The following is a 21,242-nucleotide window of genomic DNA, read 5'->3' as shown; positions in this document are numbered from 1 at the left end:
ATATTCTCCGAGACGCGAGAGAGAAGGGGAAAATGCATACATGTAAAAGATTCTCTGTTTTTTTTTTTTTTTTGCCTTTTCAATAATGCTAGGGAGAATGAAATATTTATTTTAATTCTAAATATAAGATCTTAATTTATTATGCTTCTGGAACTTATAATTTTTTTATAAACTATAATTGTTAATTGTATATGTTAAGAGAGTATTATTAAGAAGCAATTCCAACGCAAATAATTAAGGAGAATATTTTAAGAAAACAAAACACATTTTTAACCTAAAAATATAACTTTTTTAACCCACAATAATTATAGAGGCTATTTTAGTGAAACAAATTATCCAACCACATTCATGCTTCTAAATTTTCAGAAATCAAACTGATCAAGTGTTTTTTCCATTATTCTTAAAAAAAATTCTGAAAGAAATAAAATCATTTCTTTCTTGCTGCTACACAAGAGATAAGATCTAACTCTCTTACAAAAGAGAAAACAGATGCATTTATAGTTAAACGAGATCTTATAATTAGAACCGAAAGTATTATGTTTTTCCTGATGTAATTTTTTTTATAGAAATATTTATTTTTATTTTAAATTCAAACTTTGGTTTTTGCCACAAACAGAAGAAAAATGTTCTTTTTTTTTTTTTTTGATAACGATAGAAGGTTTAAAAGAAAAGAGCCCTTTTTTTTGGGGTCTGAAATCTTTCACGAGGCCCAGTAGGAGAAGGAACATTTTAATCCCATAGGCCTCGCCCACACCGGAACTCTTAATCCAGAGCTAGGGTTTCCTTCATCGTATATAAGTAAAACGAAAACCCTACCTCGCTTGATCTTACGGCAGTGAGAGAGAGGGTGAGAGGTATCAGAGTGCTTCTTGTGTCCGTATTCTCTCGAAAATGGTTGCTTTCAGGGTGAGTTTTTGTATCTTGGGTCTTCAATCAATGCTTTGGATTTATAATCAATTGCGGCTGAAATTTGTTTGAGGATTTATGACCCTTCTATTAATTTGCATTACTGAAAGCTGATATGTTTTCATGTTTGGTTGTTTGAATTTCTGATCTGATTTTTTGGTGGGGTATTCAATTTTCTCGTATTTGCCTCCTTTTTCACTGCAACCAAGTAAATGGCATTTTCCCAGCTGATTTGATGATTCTCTGGTTGCTCTTGCAGTTCCACCAGTACCAAGTCGTCGGGAGGGCTCTGCCAACGGAATCAGATGAACACCCAAAAATTTACCGCATGAAACTCTGGGCTACGAACGAGGTTCGCGCCAAGTCGAAGTTCTGGTAATGTGATTTCTTGTGATCATTGTATATTTCTGATTGGAAATTTTCGTTCGTACTATTCTTGTGAGGTCTTTTGGTGTGAGAAAAGTTTTATTCGATTTAGTACTCTAGTTTTTTTGTCCCGGAGGTCGAGGCTAGTAATAATTGTCTTAATCTGGCTGATTGCTTTGATTTAGGTATTTTTTGAGGAAACTGAAGAAGGTTAAGAAAAGCAATGGTCAAGTGCTTGCTATCAATGAGGTGCATTTTTACTTTCGCGCATGTTTATCGAGTGTTTTATGTCTCTGTTCTAAATTCTGACAAGAATGATTTCTTGTTAATTCGAAACAGCAACTTTCTAACATTTATTCTATAAAATGTTTCTCCCTTTTCTGAGTTAATTTATGTTAGAAAGCTTGTGGTGAGTGGGTCGTTAATGTTGTGATACTTGATCTGTGTCGTAAGATGCATAGCTCCTAGGATATTGGCGAGTGAACCCTTGAACATGTAGTGCATCCTTTTAAGTGCGTTCATATCATGACATTTTAGCTGATAGCCTAGTCATTTAGGTAGTTAGTTGCCATCAGAAGGAATGTGCGATCGGCAAGTCATGTGAAAATGGAATCATCCCCACTGTTACTATCTTCAGGAGCGGTAGAAACTATTGGACTGATTGCCAATATCAGTGTAGAGTATCTGATTATAGGTGAAAATTACAATAATAAGGCATCTTTTGTTCATGATTATATGCTTGGACAATGAGAAAATGTCTTTTGGCTACTGAAAGTTTGAGACTCAGCTTATTTCTTGTCCTACCTGGTACTGGTAGCTTTGTATTTCTCCTTGAGAAATTGCTGGATTTTGCCCTATTGGGGTCCATGTCCTCAAAACTTTAATTTCTACCTTTCATACTGCAATTTTAATTTAATATGTCGAAGTGAAATATTCTTTATTTTTTCACAATGTGATGCATCTATTCAAATAATTAATTCATAACAGGCATAAAGTGTATCACCTGTATCCCAATTTAACAAGGTCAAAAAAAAAAAAACCCCAATGTAACAACGTTTTTGCTTTGGTTTTATTTCTGTCATATTCTGAGGCCTATGGTTTTCATGCATGTATAGATTTTTGAGAAGAACCCAACCAAGATCAAGAACTACGGCATTTGGTTGCGTTACCAGAGTAGAACTGGCTATCACAACATGTACAAAGAGTACCGTGATACCACTCTAAATGGTGCAGTCGAGCAGATGTACCATGAGATGGCTTCCCGTCACAGGGTCCGTTCCCCTTGCATTCAAATCATCAAGACGGCCACCGTTGCTGCTAAACTCTGCAAAAGGGAGAGCACCAAGCAGTTCCACAACTCAAAAATCAAGTTCCCGTTGGTTTACAGGAAAGTCAGGCCACCCACCAGGAAGCTTAAAACCACGTACAAGGCCAAAAAGCCCAACTTGTTTATGTAACGTGTTTGTGGTAGAAGTATTCCATCGGCTTCTTGATTAGCTGGTTTTGTTTTGAGGATCTTAGAACTTTGTCATTGGGTTCAAGCTTTTTGTATTTTAATGCTTCTATTGGATCTGATCTTATATATTTATGATATTTGGGTAGGAATGAACAAATTTACATTACTGTTACTTCCTGCTGTTTTTTGTCCGTTGTTTTAATGCCTCTGTGCATTATATTAACGAGCGATTTATACCGAGTGTTTTAAGTTATTGGAATCTTGGAAACGTGTTTCGCTTATGACTACCGAGTAGGAGGATATGCTTCAATTTTGAAAACGTGTTTAGCTTGTGATGGGTATTCACCTCATTACGCAAATCATGAAGAATTTTGGTGCGATTTCAAACAAGAACAGAGTTGGGTGACTTGCTATTCGCTATTTAAATCCAGAGTGAAGGATTGTGCAGGCAGTTATTATCAGCTATGAGGGAATGCGAAATTTAAAAAACTTCAAATATAGGGTTTGTTTGTGATAGTGACCAAAAAACATTTATAAATATGTTTATTTAAATTGAGACAAATTTTTTTAAATATTTTGTCAATAACGATTAAAAAGTTATTTATAAATTATTATTTAGAGTAAATATAAATTGGACCGCACAAATTTGGTTGTCACTGTTGTAGCAAGGCTTCCGTTTAGAATTTTGTACCTGTTGATCTTGATTCATGCTGTGCATGAGATTGCGTGTCTGACTATCGGGATCGCGTTCTTACTGTTGTAGCAGACGTTAATAATTCCCCGTAAATTAATTGAGTTACTTATTTTTTTGACCAGCAAATTAATTGAGTTACTTAAAACTACTTTTTTTTTTTTTTTTGCATAGTTGTCCTTGATAAAGTTATTAGTTCGAGAAGTTTTAATTAGTTAGAAAGTTTTATAACTAAGGTTCATGATCTAATTAAAGAGTTTGCTTCAGATCTGAATATGAGATTTCATTCTATTTTATTTTTTAAATTTAATTTTTTAAAACTATCTTTAATTATCCATGTTAAAATGGATGGTTTTTTTGGTCCAAAAAAAGGATAGTTTTTAGTACAAATGATTAAAAAGAATTTTTTTAAAAGAGAAATCAATGCAGATTTTTTATAAATAATTAAATTTTTAATCATTGTAAATTAGTTCTATTTGAATTTGGAAGGCGTATTTTATACTTAAAAAAATGCAAGGGGTTTTATAATTAGTACGTGAGAAATACATTTTACTCTTTTATGGCCCTTAACTACTAAATTAGTCAAGTAAGATACTCCTCCAGTACTAAATATAAAACTCATTTTATTATATAAATTACATTACAAAATGGGTCTTATATTTAAGACTAAAGGAAACATAACCAATTTAGCATAAGTTTCAATAAATTCATATGTCTTTCCCTTTTTTCCCCTCATAAGCACATGAATCTCATATTGGAAATAGTTCAATTTGAGGCATCAGGAATTAAATGTTGACACATTTTTTAATAAGATTCGAATTTTAGTTTGTCTTTTTCGCTTAGACCTAATTCCTTAGAGGTAATTTATATACTACCTCCGGTCCTTAATATAAGACCCCGTTTGACTTTTAGTTTGGTCCTAATTATAAAACCTCAATCCATTTTGTCTATCATATTTATGCATTTTTTCCCAAGATACTTCTAACCAACACACTTAATTAGCAAGGATATTTTAAAAATGACAACACTTATTTGTTACAAATAACTAACTTAACTTACTTCTTTAATCTCCTCAAATTAGTCAATTGGGTCTTATAATTAGGACCGGAGGTAGTATTTTTCATCACTTGACCAATGGAACAATTGAGTATGTTCGACGCCTACTTTTGCCACTTACCACTTCACTGTTAGAAGGTAAACTCACATGGGATCCCTTTTTTTCCAGTATATATGTTGGAGATGCTTATAACCTGTTCATATTTTTATTCATTCCTTCCGACGATTTGTAACATTTACTTGGAAAATGATGCTCTGTTTAATGTCTTTTTACTTGTTCTACTACTACTTTTATGTATGTCTAATTTAGTTGAAATTACTGATGAATAAATAAAATTGTGGAATTTTATTAAATATTTTTTTAGCGATATGTTTGAGAAATAATTTCCCCTCATTACTTTGGATTAACAATGAATTAACTTTAATTAAGAACATATGCTTACACTCTTTTTACTTAGAATAAACAACTTATTATTCTTTCTTTGCTAAATCACTTGTTGATTGAGTCAGTGATGAATAATTAGTGAGGGGTTGATCACGTCATAAAAACTAATACTGTAAAAAAAATTTAAATAAAATAAAATAATTATCAATATTTAATTTTGTGCATTAAAAGGTCGGTATGAACATGATTGCAATTAGTGATACTAAGGACAAAGGTTACATTATGATGATATTGACTTGTTGCCCAATCTTTGACAATAATGCGAACTGTAATCATTTTGATTTCGTTAGCAAAAAAAAAAAAATCATTTTAATTTGGCTTAATTTGTCCGCTTCAACATTAATTAAACAAATGCCAAAATTATATATGGTTTATAAATATTTAGATAAATGAGTTAATAGCTTATCTTTGCAATTTCTTTTGGTGTTATTTACTATTTTGCATAAATCATTTATATATGTTTTCATGATTCGTTCAAGGAATGTCTTAATTATTCAATTATTTTTTTTGTCCTTTTGAAATTAAACCGCTACTTAAATTACTTAACGAATTTCATTCTTTCGTTAATGGTTGCAAGTCATTTATATAAATTTAAATATCTGAACTTTTGCCCTCAATTCTTCAATTAAAATGTTAAACATTGTAACATTTCATTAACAAAATCGTATAATCATCTGTTAAAATTATATATCAGTTGAATAATTACGGAAGATATATTTATAAATATTTGTATTTATATACTTTATATTTCTATATATATATGTTTGCTCTAAATGATATAAAATCTATAAGAAGCAACAATAGTATTCAAAAGGAATCAAAAATCTAATTATATTATCATAAATAAATTAAAATAAAAAAATATAGGTAAAACCTTTTCGGTTATGTAATTATTGAATCGTTAGCTTTCAAAGAGGAATCGGAGAAGAGAAAAATGTGTTGAAAAATCATTTGAAAAAAGAAGATGGCACTAACGAAAAGTTACGTTGTATTCTCATTCACTTATATAATTTCGAAAGTCACGTGTTCACACTCTCTTGTGATGGATATCGAAAAGTATTTTTGTCTTTAATTTGAGGAGACTGTAACGATTTGAGGTTGTAAGTGAGATTAAACATAATATTCTGCTTATAGTGGAGCACCTGTGTTAAAGGCTACAAGACTATTATATTGATATCGATACCAAAAATAATTCTTTTTTTTTATAAAAAAACTAAAGTATTCTTCTGGTTCTTATTGTAAGACCTGATTGAAAAGCTAATATTAATTCTATATGTAAAACTTATTTTACATGTTATCAATTTTTTTTTCACATTAACTCTATTTATATTCCCTTAATAATAATCAAGTAAGAGAGGAAGGTAAGAAATTGAGAAAGATGTTTATAGTATTTTAAAAAAACACATCATATTGACTAATCTAGCTAACATTTTTAATCTACTCAGATTAATTAATTATATTTATATTAAGGATTGGAGGAGTAATTCTTTGAGAAAATGGTAAAAAAAGACCGCTGAAATAGAAAAATTACACACAGGGATCAGTTTACAAAAGTTGTTGTTAAAACCTATATTATTGCTGTCAAAATCCATACTAATATTGTCATTGATTCTTATTTATAATTTTTTTCGACGGTCTTTTTTGTTATTTTTTCTAATTCTTTTGAAAGAGAGTGTGAATTAGGGACAACCACTAATCTGATAGGTCATGCACATTTTTCCTCATGAAATAAAGACACGTTAAGTCATCATGACTTCCCTAAGTGCGTGTTGGTGTTTTGTCATTGTTCAATTACGACTCCTAATCATGTTAATTTAATTTTTAAACTTGGATAATTTTAATTTATAGTGTGTGGAATTTCATCTTTTCAAAAGACTGAGTACTTAATTATGACCAAGGGTTCAAAGTACCTAATTTTTTAATCAAGTGTTTGGCTTGATTTAGGCGTGGTTAATAATATATTAAATGGGTAGTAGTAATTGGTAAAAAAAGTAGTGATGACTCACAATTCAAATAGGATCTTGAACTTGGTTATTACGAATTGAAATAATCGCGTAGGGACAATTCTGTTCTCTATATGGCTTGACGTGATTTGAATTAGCATTAATGAATAATGTCAGATATTAAATTTTAATTTCTTTTACTAATTTGACTATTCATTAGGAGAAGAAATTGGGAGTAGTGGGAAAATGCGGCACATGAGAGTATTGGTTAAAGTTTCTACCTTCGGTCCATAATATAAAAACTAGTTATTAATTTGAGCAGATTAAGAAAATTAATTAATTTAGTTATTTATAATATATAGGTATTGTCTTTTCTAAAATATTTTTGCAAATCAAGTGTTATTTGATAAAATATTGGCATGTGCAACTATTACTAGACTATCTTAAGAAAATGGATAAATATGATAAACAAGTTAGATTGAGATCTTATATTTAAAATTAAATTGAAAGTCAAATTAGTTTTTATATTAAGAACTATACTAAATGTTTCTGGAACAAAATACTTGAAGTGTTTTTTTTTTAAACATGCATGAAATAATTAGGTGGTTTTGCCCTATTTTTCTTGCTACATCTTCTTATTGGGACGCATCTGGAATTCGAACATTGGTAATTTGTGTCCAATTGAAATGTAAAGATATATGCAAATGCCATTTTAACTGCACATGGCAAGGTTCTTTCATTGAAGTCTTAATTTTGATTATCATTGAGCTAATCAGAGATATGAGTAAAGAAAAACTAAGGACTATCGAATGAAAAAAGTGATCCACTTTTATCATTATGCCTTCCACTATTCTCTGTCATAATAATAATAATACAGTTTTAAATCTAAGATAAACTTAGAGATGATTGACATAAATCTAAATACTTGTTGCATTACAAAAGTCTAAAAGCAATATTTTATACAATTAGTTGTTCTAGTTTGTGTTTGTGACGTGGTGGAGAAGAAGAGCTCTAAATAGAAGCAGTTAAACAAATGATGATGATAACTAATGTAGGTTGGAGCTTGACAAAACAAACTGCACCATATATGACTCATTTACGGTGCAACTTGTTAAGATTTTTGATATTTTTATTTTTAAGAAGAACCATCCAATATCTAGTACTCCCTTAGATCCAAAATATAAGAGATAGTTATGAGTTTGAACTTGGTTATAAATATAAGATCCTAATCTCATTTGTTTCTTATATTTATCATTTTTCTCAAACTAATTTACTTAACTTATAAACCAATATATAATATAATGTTGTATAAGAATATGCTAAGTATATTATGTCATATTTATTATAATTAAGTGATTTATTTGATATTTTTAATGTACCCAAATTAGTTAAGTAACTTTTATATACATAATTACTAAGAGGTAATAAAATAATTTGGATTCAAGCTAACTCAGACTCTAATCAATTTGAAAACCCTGATCCACTTTGCAATTCCCAAGCTTATAAAAAAATTTCTGGGTCATCCTTATTGGTTATTATAAATAACTAACTTAACAAATTTTTTCGATATTTATAAATTAATTATTTAGCTTCTATATTTAAGATTAGAGGAAGCATTTAAGAATCACTGAGTATCTCCTCCCTAGCCTAACCATTGTTGACAATATTTGAGACCCCCCTTTTCTTTCAAAACATCACATTTAGATCCCCATATATACTCACTGGGATTTTAGTATGCACAATTATTGGATCCCCTTTTAGAAAAGCTCCACTACATGAACAGGTTAAAATGCATGGCCCTCATTGGCACATATTAAAATCCCTAGCTCTTTGGCATATATATCCCAATCCAAGAGCAATCATATGCCCTATAGCTATAGCATGTAACTTCAAGATCGGTGCCTTAGGGTTTTCAAGAATGCTTATATCTCCCACCCCTTTCTGCATTTTGGTCCTCACTGCTTCTCTTTATCTTCTCCCTTTCACTTTCTGTTCTCATCTTCCCCAGTTGAATCACTTTGCAACTCACAACTTCACTAATATTGACCACATTCCCAACAAGGTAATACAATTCTTCTTCTTTCTCTTCCTCCTCCTCCTCCGCCTCCCCCCTTCCTTCTTCTTCTACTAATAATTGTTTTGGACTAATACGTATACTTGTTTTGCGTTAATGTTGAATCATTTATATGCATGTATTTAGGGAGGGAAAGTGATAACATTAATTGAAAAATGATGTATTTTAAAGAGTTCATATTACCATTTTCAAACTTACAATTGCTTCCAATGCACTGGTCTTTTTATCAAGTGAGAGTATATAAAGTTGTGTGTGTGTGTGTGTGTTTTTTTTTTATTATGAGCAAGAGTCAGTGTTAATTGATAGTTAAATATAAATTTATCTTAATTAAATCGCAGAATAATATATATGTCTTTTCTACAATGAACAGGTGAGCAGTGGGAAGGTAGCTGATATTACAATTCATGGATTGTTGCTGTGGGCTTCAATGGGATTGTTCTTGCCTCTTGGGATTCTTATTATCAGAATTTCAAATATTACACAACAACCTTCCTCATCAAACAGAACTTCACTTCTTTTCTATCTCCACGTTGCTTTTCAGGTTCTATCAATTTTCTATCCTCTCGATCCTTTTGTTTTCAGAAAACCTATCCATTTCATTAATTACTAATTAGTTATTAATAAACAATGTTTAAAGAAAAGATTATGAATTGCTGTTGTGTTGTGGTAATTAATCTTTTGTAAGATGATTCTTGACAGTTAGCTTTTGTAATCATTCAAGTGTTGATCTTTGTTTTAAACAGAATCAGACTCCACTAAGTGGCCGGTGCCCATAGCTTTTTTCTTTCTTTGACCCTACAGATTTGAAATGATTGCTTTGATTTTATATAGTTAAATATATTATCCTTTTAACCTAACTAATCCAAAAAGGAAGACACAAAATAAATCCCAAGATTAAATTTTGGAAGAATTAGACGTAGTTGCTTTTCATTTTCTTTCAAAACTAACTCGCAAGCAATCCTTTCTTAAGTTTCTCAATTCATGCAGATAATTCTATTCTTGCTAAGTAATTTGTTATATACTACCTCCGGTCCTAATTATAAGACTCAGTTGACTAATTTGAGGAGATTAAGGAAAGAAGTTAAGTTAGTTATTTGTAATAAATAGGTATTGTCTTTCCTAAAATATCCTTACTAATCAACTATATTGGCTAGGACTACAATTATTAGAAGGACTATCTTGGAAAAAGATGTATAAATATGAGAGACAAAGTGGATTGGGGTCTTATATTTAGGACCAAAATAAAAGTCAAATAGGGTATTATATTAAGGACCGGAGGTAGTATTTCACTAACAAAACTTGACATATTGTAAAAAAATTATATATTATTTATACTTGTCAAACAATTAATTAATATTTTTTTCCTCCCATATTTTATGAAATAGATGATTTCAGTGCTTCTGACTACGGTTGGAGCAGCCATGTCTCTGAAGAAGTTTGAGAATTCATTTGATAACAGTCATCAAAGACTTGGTCTTGCACTTTATGCTGCTGTTTTGCTACAAGCCTTCCTTGGCTTTTTCAGGCCTCACAGGTTCATTACTTATATTTCATTCAACATAAAATAGAACATGCCCTATGCACTTACATGTATATAAAACTCAAGATGAACAGCAACATTTCATGTAGCTCTTAATATATTTAATATTGATTTAATAATTGAAGTGATCATTTTATATGTTTGTGACAAAGAATATAATCTTATTTGCAGGGGAAAGAAAGAGAGGAGATATTGGTACATAGTGCATTGGATAGTAGGAACAATAGTTTCACTTGTGGGTATCATCAATATATACACAGGCTTAAAGGCTTACCATGAGAGAACCTTGAAAAGCACTTCTCTTTGGACCATCCTTTTCACTTTACAAGTCTCTTTCTTTGCTTTGCTTTTTCTCCTTCAAGACAAATTGGATTACTTGAAAAAGCAAACTCTCATTCTACCCACTACCACTCATCATTCTTCTTCATCAATTAATGTTGCCCCCTCCAATAATCCTCATCAAATCCATATCCCACAAAGTCATACCCACCATAAAGAGTTGATGATTCCAGTCTCATCTCCAAAATCTAATGCACTTGCTAGCTTGTTTGACTCATAATCCTTCGTTTTTCTTCTGTTTTTAAGACAGACCAGATTATAATGGATCCTTGGTGTCGTATGTATAGAGTCTAAGAAATGAGTCCTACTATTTACAGATTATATGAATAACCGTGTGATGACTTGTATAATTTTTATGTTATGCATAGATGATAGGTATTAAAACCCTCTGACTTTAAAAGTCAATCACATATTCATATATGAGTATGCTGGTAGGTGAAAATTTTAGTGACATTTACCTTGGGCATACTTATATTTTTATTTGTGTTTGACTGGATATCCTTAGTATTCTTTCTAGTCAAAATATTTGGGATTGGTTCATTTTTACTTTATCTTAGCTTGTTGGTGTCATCTTTTGGATTGGTGGAGGTGATCTTGATGAAAGGCAGACTTTGATGGAGTGCATTCATGAAAAAGTGAAGCTTTGTTAGTTTATGCTTCTACTTTTTCTCATGCTTCTTTTTTTTTTTAATGTATATTCTTTTTAAATTTGTATCATGATGAATATTTGATTGTGATGTTATTTTGTGAGCTTATCATTATGATTATCAAATGGATTTGATTGTTGGCAGTTTCTTTCTGGCCGAACAAAGGACCTACTAATGAAGGTTTTTTAATCCTGATGTCAATATAATAAATATTTTAGTATACGTTGATTTGTTGGTAATTTTATGAGTGTTCTTTAAATGTTGAAGCGTGTCTTAATTCTTGTGAGTTCCTAAATTCCATTTCTTCAAAATTTTCTACTTATCCAAATAAAATTATAATTGAATGTTATAACGAAAAACTACGTATTAAGATTCCACCTTCTGTTTCTAATTAGCAGGATGAAGATGCATATTGTAAAGGAACCTAAAGCTTGCACAAAGAAATTAAAGCGTCTGGAGCCGTTTTAATCTGTCTGCTTATAATTTTCATGTTTATAAATACATTAATAATATTTTATAGGGTTAATACTATTTTGAGAAAATTACAATCAAATCCCACAAAAGAAAAATAATTACCAAAAGATCCCAATAACAATATCAACGGACTATAATGACAAGTCCTATAGTAAGAATAATAACCTATGGGATTTGTTTTTTAATTGTTTTTCTTGTTTGGGACTTCATTATAATTCTTCTTACTATTTTTGGTCCTGAAATTTGAAACTAATAGTTTTAGTTTCTAAAATATGAAGCAAGTGTTTTGGTCTTTAAAACTTAACTTTATTTTGGTTTTAACCCTTGTTTTCGGGACCAAAAATCTTAAAAAGGCATACAATGAAATTAAATTTCAAGAATGAAAACCACTTGTTTAAAACAGGAACAAAATCCAAAGTAATGTCAAATTTCAAGAATCAAAGCTATTGGTTTTAAATTTTAAGGACTAAAATCAAAATAAAATCAAATTTCAAAAAATAAAAATAGTATTAACCATATTATGTATCAATATAAAATTTATAAATAAATGTTCTAGACCATGAATAAAATAACAAAAGGTGTAATTGTCTTTTTTTTTGTTAATGAAGTTTATCGAACTTTCAATACGTGATTTAAAGTCTAAAGAAGTTACATAAGTTTTTTAGCCTTATTTTGAAATAATTACACAAAAACGTAAATAATAAAAGAATACCAAATATCATGTATAGTTGTACAGAAAGATATACCAAAAGATGGTAGCAATAATCAAACAATAATTAAATGCCAAGAAATGCCGCTTATTCCAAATTATAATTCATAAATATACATACATTAAGGTTTAAGAGAATAACATTTTGATAACACAAATCAATTTTCAAAGTAACATCAATACCCTCATTATACCTTCCAAGTTTGTGCAACACTCTAATATTACTATTCCGTTTCTAAATATAAGACCCATTTTATAATGTAATTTACATTACAAAAGAGGTCTTATATTTATGGCTGAAGGAATATTTATTATCTATTTAATACCTTAAACATTAGAATGTTTGATATAACTAAAAAAAAAACATGAATGGGTTGGGTATACTAAAAAATAATATTATGATACTAAATGAGCGATAAATAAAATTAGAGATCATGTTGAAAATAACCACCCATTTTCAAAAATCAAGTGGTACCAATTTGGGAGGGATTTCTGTTGGAACAGAGAAAGGTCTTGCTGTAACCTTTGTTTCTCTGTTGATTCTTATTTTCAAAAATCAAGTGGTACCAATTTGAGTTAGAATGTGGAGAAAATCTCACATGCGTCCCAAGTAACATAATTTATTAATTTAAGATTTCTTAAAATTTCAAAATAAAGAAGAGGTTCCATGATATCGGAGAGTAATATATTTTAAATAAGAAATTACGTTATTATCCCTGTCCCTAATGGACAAGTTATATAATTTGATTTTAACATAAAGATTGTTACATAATACTCATTTGTTATAGTTTGATCTTACATGCAAGTTATATTATCCTATAAATTTAGTTGTCAACTAACACTCATTGAATTGTTAGTAGCTTTTCATTGACTTGTTAATCCGTACCTATAAACCTGTTAATAGTTGTCTGTAACATCCTAAATATTATTATTATTAAAAAAAAATTTTAAATTATTATTAAAAAAATAATTAAATAATGTAAAATAATATTTTATTATTATTAAATAATAATATTTTATTAATATTTAAAAAAAAAATTTTGACCCAGCTTTCCACCGACTTTCGGTGGAAAAGCTGGGGGTTTATTAAGGGGGAGAAGAATCATGGGGGAAGACCATTGACGGAAGGCATTTTGACGCAGGCAATTAAAGAGGGAGGAGGAAAAATGGGGAAGTATAATAAATGAGAGAAGAAAATTGAGGAAGGACGGTTAGCAATTTGAAGGATAAAAAGAGAAGTGATCGCAAAGAATGGAAAGAAAGAGTGAGATGCGTAGAAGGAGAGACTGAGAGAAAAGAAGAGAAGTGTTAGCAGTTTGAGGAGTCATACAAGCTTTGGGGATCATATAGGTATATAAAAACACTTCTTTCTATTAAATTTTTCTTATGAATATTTCCTATATATTTAGAGTTTTATATTAGTAGTATCACTACACTGTTTAAAGAAAATTTTGTGATTTGGGTATAGAGTAAGTATTGAGTTTCGAAAATATTTGACCGTAGGAATTTAAAGATTTATTATTAAGAAATTTTAATCGGTTTAGATTTGTCCATTTATTACCTAAGGTATTTAAAATCAAATTTATTTTGTTGAAAAATCTGTCATTTATGATATATATCATATTTATACCGATTAAAATTAAGTTAAATAATTTATTTGGGTTATTTGCTATATTATTGAAATTTTAATCGGTTTATAGTTGTTTATTGATTGTTTTGAGAATTTTAAACTAAAATTTTGGTTGGAAAATGTATCATTCAAGATATATAGAATGTTTTTACCGATTAAATTTAAGTTAAATAACTTACTTGGGTTACTTAATATATTATTGATATTTTAATCAGTTTAAAATGTAAAATAGGTTAAGACTATATTATTAGAAAAATTTTGAAACTGGAAACTTAAGTTATAAATTGAGATTCTTACAATATTAGATAAAAACAATATTTTATAAATATTTATAATTTAAATGAGTTATTTGGTAGGGGGAAAAAAATGTTATTTGAAGTAAGAATTTTTGGATAGTAAATATATGTATAGATATTATTAATAATAAATTCTATGTAATTTAAGTTAATTATTTGTATGTATATTAAATTGTATCTATATTATTTGTAGATTATCTTGTACTTCGGAGTTTGTAATTTGCGCTCTTATTTCTCAAGCTGTGAGGTTAAGCTTGGAGTAGAGGTAACCGGGGTTAATTTATTTTATATACACGCTTTGGATTGTAAGGTGTTTATTATGTTTTTATTTTCTTAGTTAATTTGTAAAAGTATGCCTGTGAATAAAATATATATTTTATTATATGACAAATTTTGGTGAAGTGGGAAGTATGTTGATCTAATTATGTTTGAGTTGTGTTTTATTGGAAATTGTGTTTTCGTGTAGTACTGAATTTAATATACTAATATTATGTTATTAAATGAAATGAAAATGTGTTATACTTTGTTTGAAATTATATCATCTTACTTTGAAGATTGTGATATTTTGATTTATATTGTGACTATGCATGGGGTTCATATGTGGAGGATGGGATTTTGTTATGTGGAGGATAATTGTTCTTGAAGCCCGCGCGGCATGCCTACACTACGGATCCCAGTGTTTGGCCTTATTGTTAGACCCCTGTAGTTCTTCCTTTTCCTTGACCCGGAATTGAGAATGAACTCTTGGGTAGACACCTCTTGCACCATAGTCCATTCTTGGGCGGTGTAGGTACAGGAGGGGGCCCGTTGCTTGATGTGAGTGGGGTGACCTTTGGCCGGGTTACTCAGCACAGAAAGCCCGGGTCCTTGTCAAGGAGTCATAAGGAGGAGAAAGGTGATGGGAGGGCATATTTCATTGTGTTGTTGCATATATGTACTTTTATATGAATTGTATTGTGGATGGAGAGATATACTCTTTTTATGTGATTATATCTATTACAGTACCATTTATTTCTTAAACTATATTTAAGCACTACTTCACCAACTTGCCATCCTACTTGTATATGTCATAAATTAATACTTGGTTACTGGGACTTTACGTCTCACCCCGCTGTTCATCAATACTTTTCAAGAGAGCCATCTAGTTTGGCTCGGCGTGAAGGGAAGCAACCAGAGGCATAGGCGAGCATAGCCTAGTAGTCCTCTTTTGGTTTAGGCATGTTATGTATATTGCCATCTTAGGGCCCACAACTGTATTGACATATACTTTCTTTTATTTGGATGACTGTATTTGATGGAATGCTGTTAAAATGGCTGAAGGCCATAAGACTTTACTGTATGTGATACTCTTATGTGTATGCCTTATGGGCTGGGTTGAGCAACCTATGTTTCTTGTGCCCTAAGTCTTTGTGGGATGAATATTATGTTGGGCTTGTGGGCGGTTACTGTGCCCTGAGGCTTTGTTCTACGTTGCTAAATCCATGGGTGTTTTGTATATCCTGAGCTACTTGGGATGTTTTCGAAATAAGTCAAACTCTTTATAACCATGGTAGTATTTTAACACTCTAACTCAATTCTTTTTCTACCATGGTTATCATTTTAAAAATAGTTTTATAATTATGTATTAAGAAGAGGTCTTTTCATTGTCCACAACAAAATTATGATATAAGCCCATCATTTCATCTAATACTAGTGCGTATAAAAACTTTGGTCACACATGATTTTAATTTAAAAATTGTTATATAATACTATTTTGTAATAATTTGATCTTATATGGAGATTATATTATGGGAAAATCCTAATTAAATCCTGCTGAAATACTTAAAATTAAATTGAGGCCTATACTTTTAACAAATTCTTAATTAGGACATAAGACCTAATTAGGAATTACTGAATATTATTAAGTAACTATAATGTCCCTCTTTAGTTAAAAATGAAAATTGATTATTTTATTCCTCTAAAGTGGTTCATCATCTCTTATTAATATTTGGACAAAAAAAATATAAATAATTTTTTAGTGTTTGAAATTTTATAATATAACTAAAATCTTCAAAATATTTTCATAAAACATTTCAAATTATAATATATGTAATCTTTAAATTAATATTTCTAATATTTTTTTCAGGTTGTAAATATTTATTTTAAAATTTTAAAATATTTTAATTATAATAAAAATTCAATATTAAATCGTAATTATTTATGTTTTCAGTTGGATCTAATATTGTTTAAATAAATAAAACTAAGGTAAATTACAAGAACTGAAAATAAAAAATATTTATAATTTTACTTATATTTGTAATTTAACATGTTTTATTAAAATATTTTTAATAGTATAAGTTATATATACAAATTTCAAACATTGTAAAATTACTTATATATTTTTTGGTCTAAAAAAAATCATAAGAGATGAGGAAGTACTTGGGAGAGGTATATTAATCAAGTTTTCTTTTTAATTGAAGAAGGGCATTTTGGTGATTTAACAATATTAAAAAATCCTTAATTAGGTCTCATGGCCTAATTAGGAATTTGCTAAAAGTATAGGTCTAAATATGAATTTAGGTATTTCGACTGGATTTAATTGGGATTCTCCTTTATATTATCTCATTAACTTAGTTATCAACTAACACCCCCTGCTTTTCCTATTAGCTTGTAATTCACTCTCATGAGTCTACCAATTAAAATATGAATAATAACATAGTTTTTTATTTAGAATATATTATTCTCACGACTCTCATCAATTTTTTTTGGCCAAACTCTCATCGATTTTCAAATTCTAAAAGAGCCTAGATAAATAAATTGTGTTGCTATCAATTTCGGTCAACTCGACGAAGCTGCTAGACTTTTCTCTTTTCTTTTTTAAAATAAAAGTGGATATTCATATATTTTTCGGTCCGACCCATTGAACCCGGCGAACAAAACCGCCTAGGTGATGAAGCTGTCGAAAACCTAGTTTCCTGGATTCAACTGATCGTGATTCTGATTCGATCATACTGCTGGGTTTTTCTTTAGATCTATAGCTTCATACTCAGCGTCGGATTCTCTCATCGTGGTGTTTTGCTTCAATTTCTCGATGGGGGAAGAGGAGAAGAAGAAGAGGGTGGTGGTGGAATCGCTGGGATGGCTAACGGAATCGTCGATAATGCCCAAGAAGCACCGTGCAATCGCGGGCGTCGGGCCATCGTCGATCATGGAATTGAAAGCTCATCTCTACAGGTCTCAGGAAGAGTCCAAGAAGTCTCGGGAATTAGCGGGCCCGGAGGTTGAGTACCAACGCGCAAAGTCGAAGATTGTTCGTAAAGATGCTCTCTCCGCCAAGAACTCTGGGGTCGATGCCCGTGATCTCAAGTATGTTTTTCTTTGTATAATCTTGTTTTTTTTTTCTTTAATGATATTCGTGTTGCTACTGCTTACACTTATTTGTATTGGATTGGGTTCGGAAATAATAAAGCTGGTCTGACGTTGTTGGGCACTTGTGAATTTTTTGTCTTCTTACTCTGTTCTCTTAGCCACTGATAAAATGTTGAGGGAACTTAGTTTATGATGGAAGGCTTAGTCTGTATATATATCTTTATATCTAATAAATCTACAGGAGTGTTTATAAGGCATGAATGATCATCATGTCTTGTTAGATGACATTCTTTGAAATAAACGGACCCCAATTATTGACTTGCTATCAAAACAACTCTGGATCTCAATTTCGACTATATTTGAAGACATTTTGTCTCGGTGAATGTTTCTGAAACGTGGAAAGAGTTTTTGGAACTAAAAGTGAATGGATTCAAGCATTTTTCAGTCGAATGATTTTGGTTCTGTGCCATTAGTTTTAACATAAAAGCAGTTGAATGTGGCTTCTAAAAGTTATGCGCCAATTTTAGTAAGTAGGATTAGTTGGACCCATAAGATGTATTTTCTTCTGAAATGTGTCGAACTTGCTAAATGATGGTTGAAAGAGAGGAAAAATACTGAAAAGAGTGATGGTAATTGTTGAGGCAGCAAGTTCCATTTGATGCTTAGCATTACTGATTTATTTGTTATCTTAATTATGTAAACATGTCAGGATGGATTTATTCAGCTTGTTCTTATTATGCTGAAACTTCTTTTTCTACCATAATGCAGGGACAAACTTGAGCTAAAAGCAGTTGAAGATGGATCAGTTAGCTATGCAGCACTAGAGAGAAAAGCTGAGTTGTACGATAAGTTAGTGAAGGGAGAGTTATCTGATGAAGAGGATCAAGAAAAGTATTGTGTGGACTTTTTCCGAAAGGGGTATGAGCAGGATGAGTCACAACCACCCCAAAGCCACGGTGTCTCTCAGACAGTGCCACAAGAAAATGAAGAGGGTGATAATGATGCTTCTTTGTTGTTTAACACCAAACCCTCTGCCCGAACGGCTGGAACAGTTGACAGTGTTGAACACAAGCGCTTTATTAGGTATGAGATCAATGCTTTTTTGTGTATTGGCATGGCTCTCTACTGAATTCAGATTGAGTGTTTATTGAGTAGAATGTTTGGATTCTTTTACTTTCCCCTTGTTCTTATTCCTGCAGTGTTTTTTCTTTGAACATGCGTATTTAGTCCAATAACAAGTGGCATAAATTGCTGTGGAAAGATTTTACTACTTTAGTAGGACAAGTTTTTCCAGGTTGGACTTCTGGAATAAATTAAGGGTGTGTTTGGATGAAACCAAACCGTGATTTGGAAAAGTGTTTCTGGAGAATAGATTCTGGGAAGAATAGATTTTGGAAAGAATAGATTTTATGAAAAAGTGATTTTGAGAAGTGAGAGTGTTTGGATAGTTGTTATCAGAAGCACTTTTTATATATACAAATTACTAAAAAAAAGACATAAATTAATATGATAATTACAGAAAAAATAGATTTTATGATATATTTTAATTTGAAGGAATAAAATTGTGAATAATATATTTTTTATTAACATAATTAATAATACATAAGATAATATAATTAATAAATAATTAATATGTATATATATTTATAAAATATAAGATTAAATATGTTTATAAAAAAAATAACAAGATACATATCCTATAGGCTCTCACACTCTCTTTTTTTTTCTTCTTAAAAGTAAAAAAATTTTGCTTTTTCCAAAACCATGGTTTTGGCCCAAAATCATGGTTTTGGTTTTTGGGTGATTTATTCCCCAGACCATGGTTTGAGGTGTCACCCAAACACAGCCTAAGTGTACTTTAGTAGGACAAGTCTTTCCAGGTTGGACTTCTGGAATAAATTAAATGTCATGAGAAAAAGGCCAAAGGAGGCGGGGCAGGTAGGCTTGGTTAGAAGAAGCTTGGTAACTGCGATGTAAATTCTTTAATTCTTGAGCACTAAAAAGGGAACAAGCCTTACGCTCTGTGTTATTGTTAGAGTTTGTTTTCTCATTGACGCGCTTTTTGATAATTTCTCACTTTTTTCTCTCGTTTATCATGGATAAAATTGTCCTTAATGTCTTATCATCGCTGGTTCTATAATTTCCTTTTGAATTATGGTTTGCAGGGAAGTACATGAAGAAGCTAATCGAGCAAGAGAAAAGGCTTCTGATATAAAATTGCGGAGGCAGGAGCAGGTAGCCGCTCATAGAGAGAAACTAAAGCAGGCCTATCTTCGGAAGAAGCTGGAGCAGATGAAAGCTGCAGCCAATGGATCTGAATCTCAGAACAAGCTCACATGATGCCCACTTAGCCTTTTCTGCCCCGACTTAAGAAGGCCAATGTGCGTGAAACCAGCAGGCAATCTTGAATAGAAGCTTGAGGCGCCGAGAGGCTTGGTCTTGTGCATCTCCGATGTGATGCAGGTAAAACAAAAAGGAAAAAAAAAAAAAAGCATAAAAATTCGTTGATGGTGCAGCGTTCATGTATCTGGCTGCATTTATTGTAATGAAAGAGCATGGCCTGAAAAACAAAGAAAAAAAGAAGAGGATGAGCCTCATGGAAAAATTCTTTTTGCCCTTGTACATAATGTAATTTGACATGAAGTGTTGAGTTGGGCTTTTCCCTGTTTCCTCACTTTGTGAGAGTAATCTATGCGCTATAAATCAATTTTTGTCAATGTATACCAAAATATTTTTTTGGGGTTAAAAGTTGCATCTCAAATCTTTTCTATTTGTTTTCTTGCTTCTTCTTTCCCAGGGCCACAGCCTACAAGCAACAATTTGCAGAGTTGGACGGGTGGGAATGATTCAGTTATGATGTGAATGAGTGACATAAACAGTCACTATTCTTCCTTGATGAATTAAAATAACTACCTACGTACGTACAAACATTGAAAATAAAAAATTCCGGAAGATAAAATCAGAGTGTAAGCTTTGGGAATAAAAGTTACTACTACCTTCTGAGATCATTTAATTGGTTTTTCGGTTTCAATTTCCTGGTGTCATCGAGCGACAATTTTGCAAAATTGTGGAAGTGGTGGCAATGAGCCAATGCCTGAGACGTGAAATTTAGTCCTTTTTTTGGATTAAATTGTGATTAGGACGATTAATTCGTGAAATTCAGGACATTTAATAATTTGCCATCATCTAAGTACAGACTGTTGTTGTTAATATTTTTCCCCATGAAACTAGTTCTTCCATCATTATTACCGCCCAACACTTTATCTAACAGAGGACATATAATAATTAATAATTAATACTAGTGAATATGATTTACGTATTG

At 30.9% G+C, this 21,242-nt stretch overlaps 3 protein-coding genes across 3 annotated transcripts; all 3 read left to right on the top strand.

Moving 5' to 3' along the window:
• The first annotated feature begins 827 nt into the window (after positions 1-827).
• On the top strand, positions 828-2,930 carry LOC114714355 (60S ribosomal protein L18a-like). Its single transcript, XM_028899086.1, has 4 exons — positions 828-906; positions 1,166-1,281; positions 1,458-1,521; positions 2,388-2,930. The coding sequence occupies exons 1-4, from the start codon at positions 892-894 to the stop codon at positions 2,727-2,729; spliced, it is 537 nt and encodes a 178-aa protein (XP_028754919.1). The 5' UTR covers positions 828-891; the 3' UTR covers positions 2,730-2,930.
• Positions 2,931-8,781: 5,851 nt separating this feature from the next.
• On the top strand, positions 8,782-11,079 carry LOC114714322 (cytochrome b561 domain-containing protein At4g18260-like). Its single transcript, XM_028899044.1, has 4 exons — positions 8,782-8,925; positions 9,308-9,478; positions 10,323-10,471; positions 10,649-11,079. Exons 1-4 carry the CDS (start codon positions 8,782-8,784, stop codon positions 11,034-11,036), a joined length of 852 nt encoding a protein of 283 aa, XP_028754877.1. The 3' UTR covers positions 11,037-11,079.
• A 6,397-nt stretch (positions 11,080-17,476) lies between these two features.
• LOC114714349 (uncharacterized protein At4g18257) lies at positions 17,477-20,681 on the top strand. Its single transcript, XM_028899082.1, has 3 exons — positions 17,477-17,917; positions 18,689-19,003; positions 20,086-20,681. The coding sequence occupies exons 1-3, from the start codon at positions 17,643-17,645 to the stop codon at positions 20,258-20,260; spliced, it is 765 nt and encodes a 254-aa protein (XP_028754915.1). The 5' UTR covers positions 17,477-17,642; the 3' UTR covers positions 20,261-20,681.
• The last annotated feature ends 561 nt before the right edge of the window (positions 20,682-21,242 follow it).

This window comes from Neltuma alba, unplaced genomic scaffold (genome assembly GCF_004799145.2).
Source record: "Neltuma alba isolate B1F8T4 unplaced genomic scaffold, ASM479914v2 tig00011499_pilon, whole genome shotgun sequence".
In the NCBI taxonomy this organism is placed as follows: Eukaryota; Viridiplantae; Streptophyta; class Magnoliopsida; order Fabales; family Fabaceae; genus Neltuma; species Neltuma alba.
This window is presented reverse-complemented; position numbering and strand designations above follow the sequence as displayed.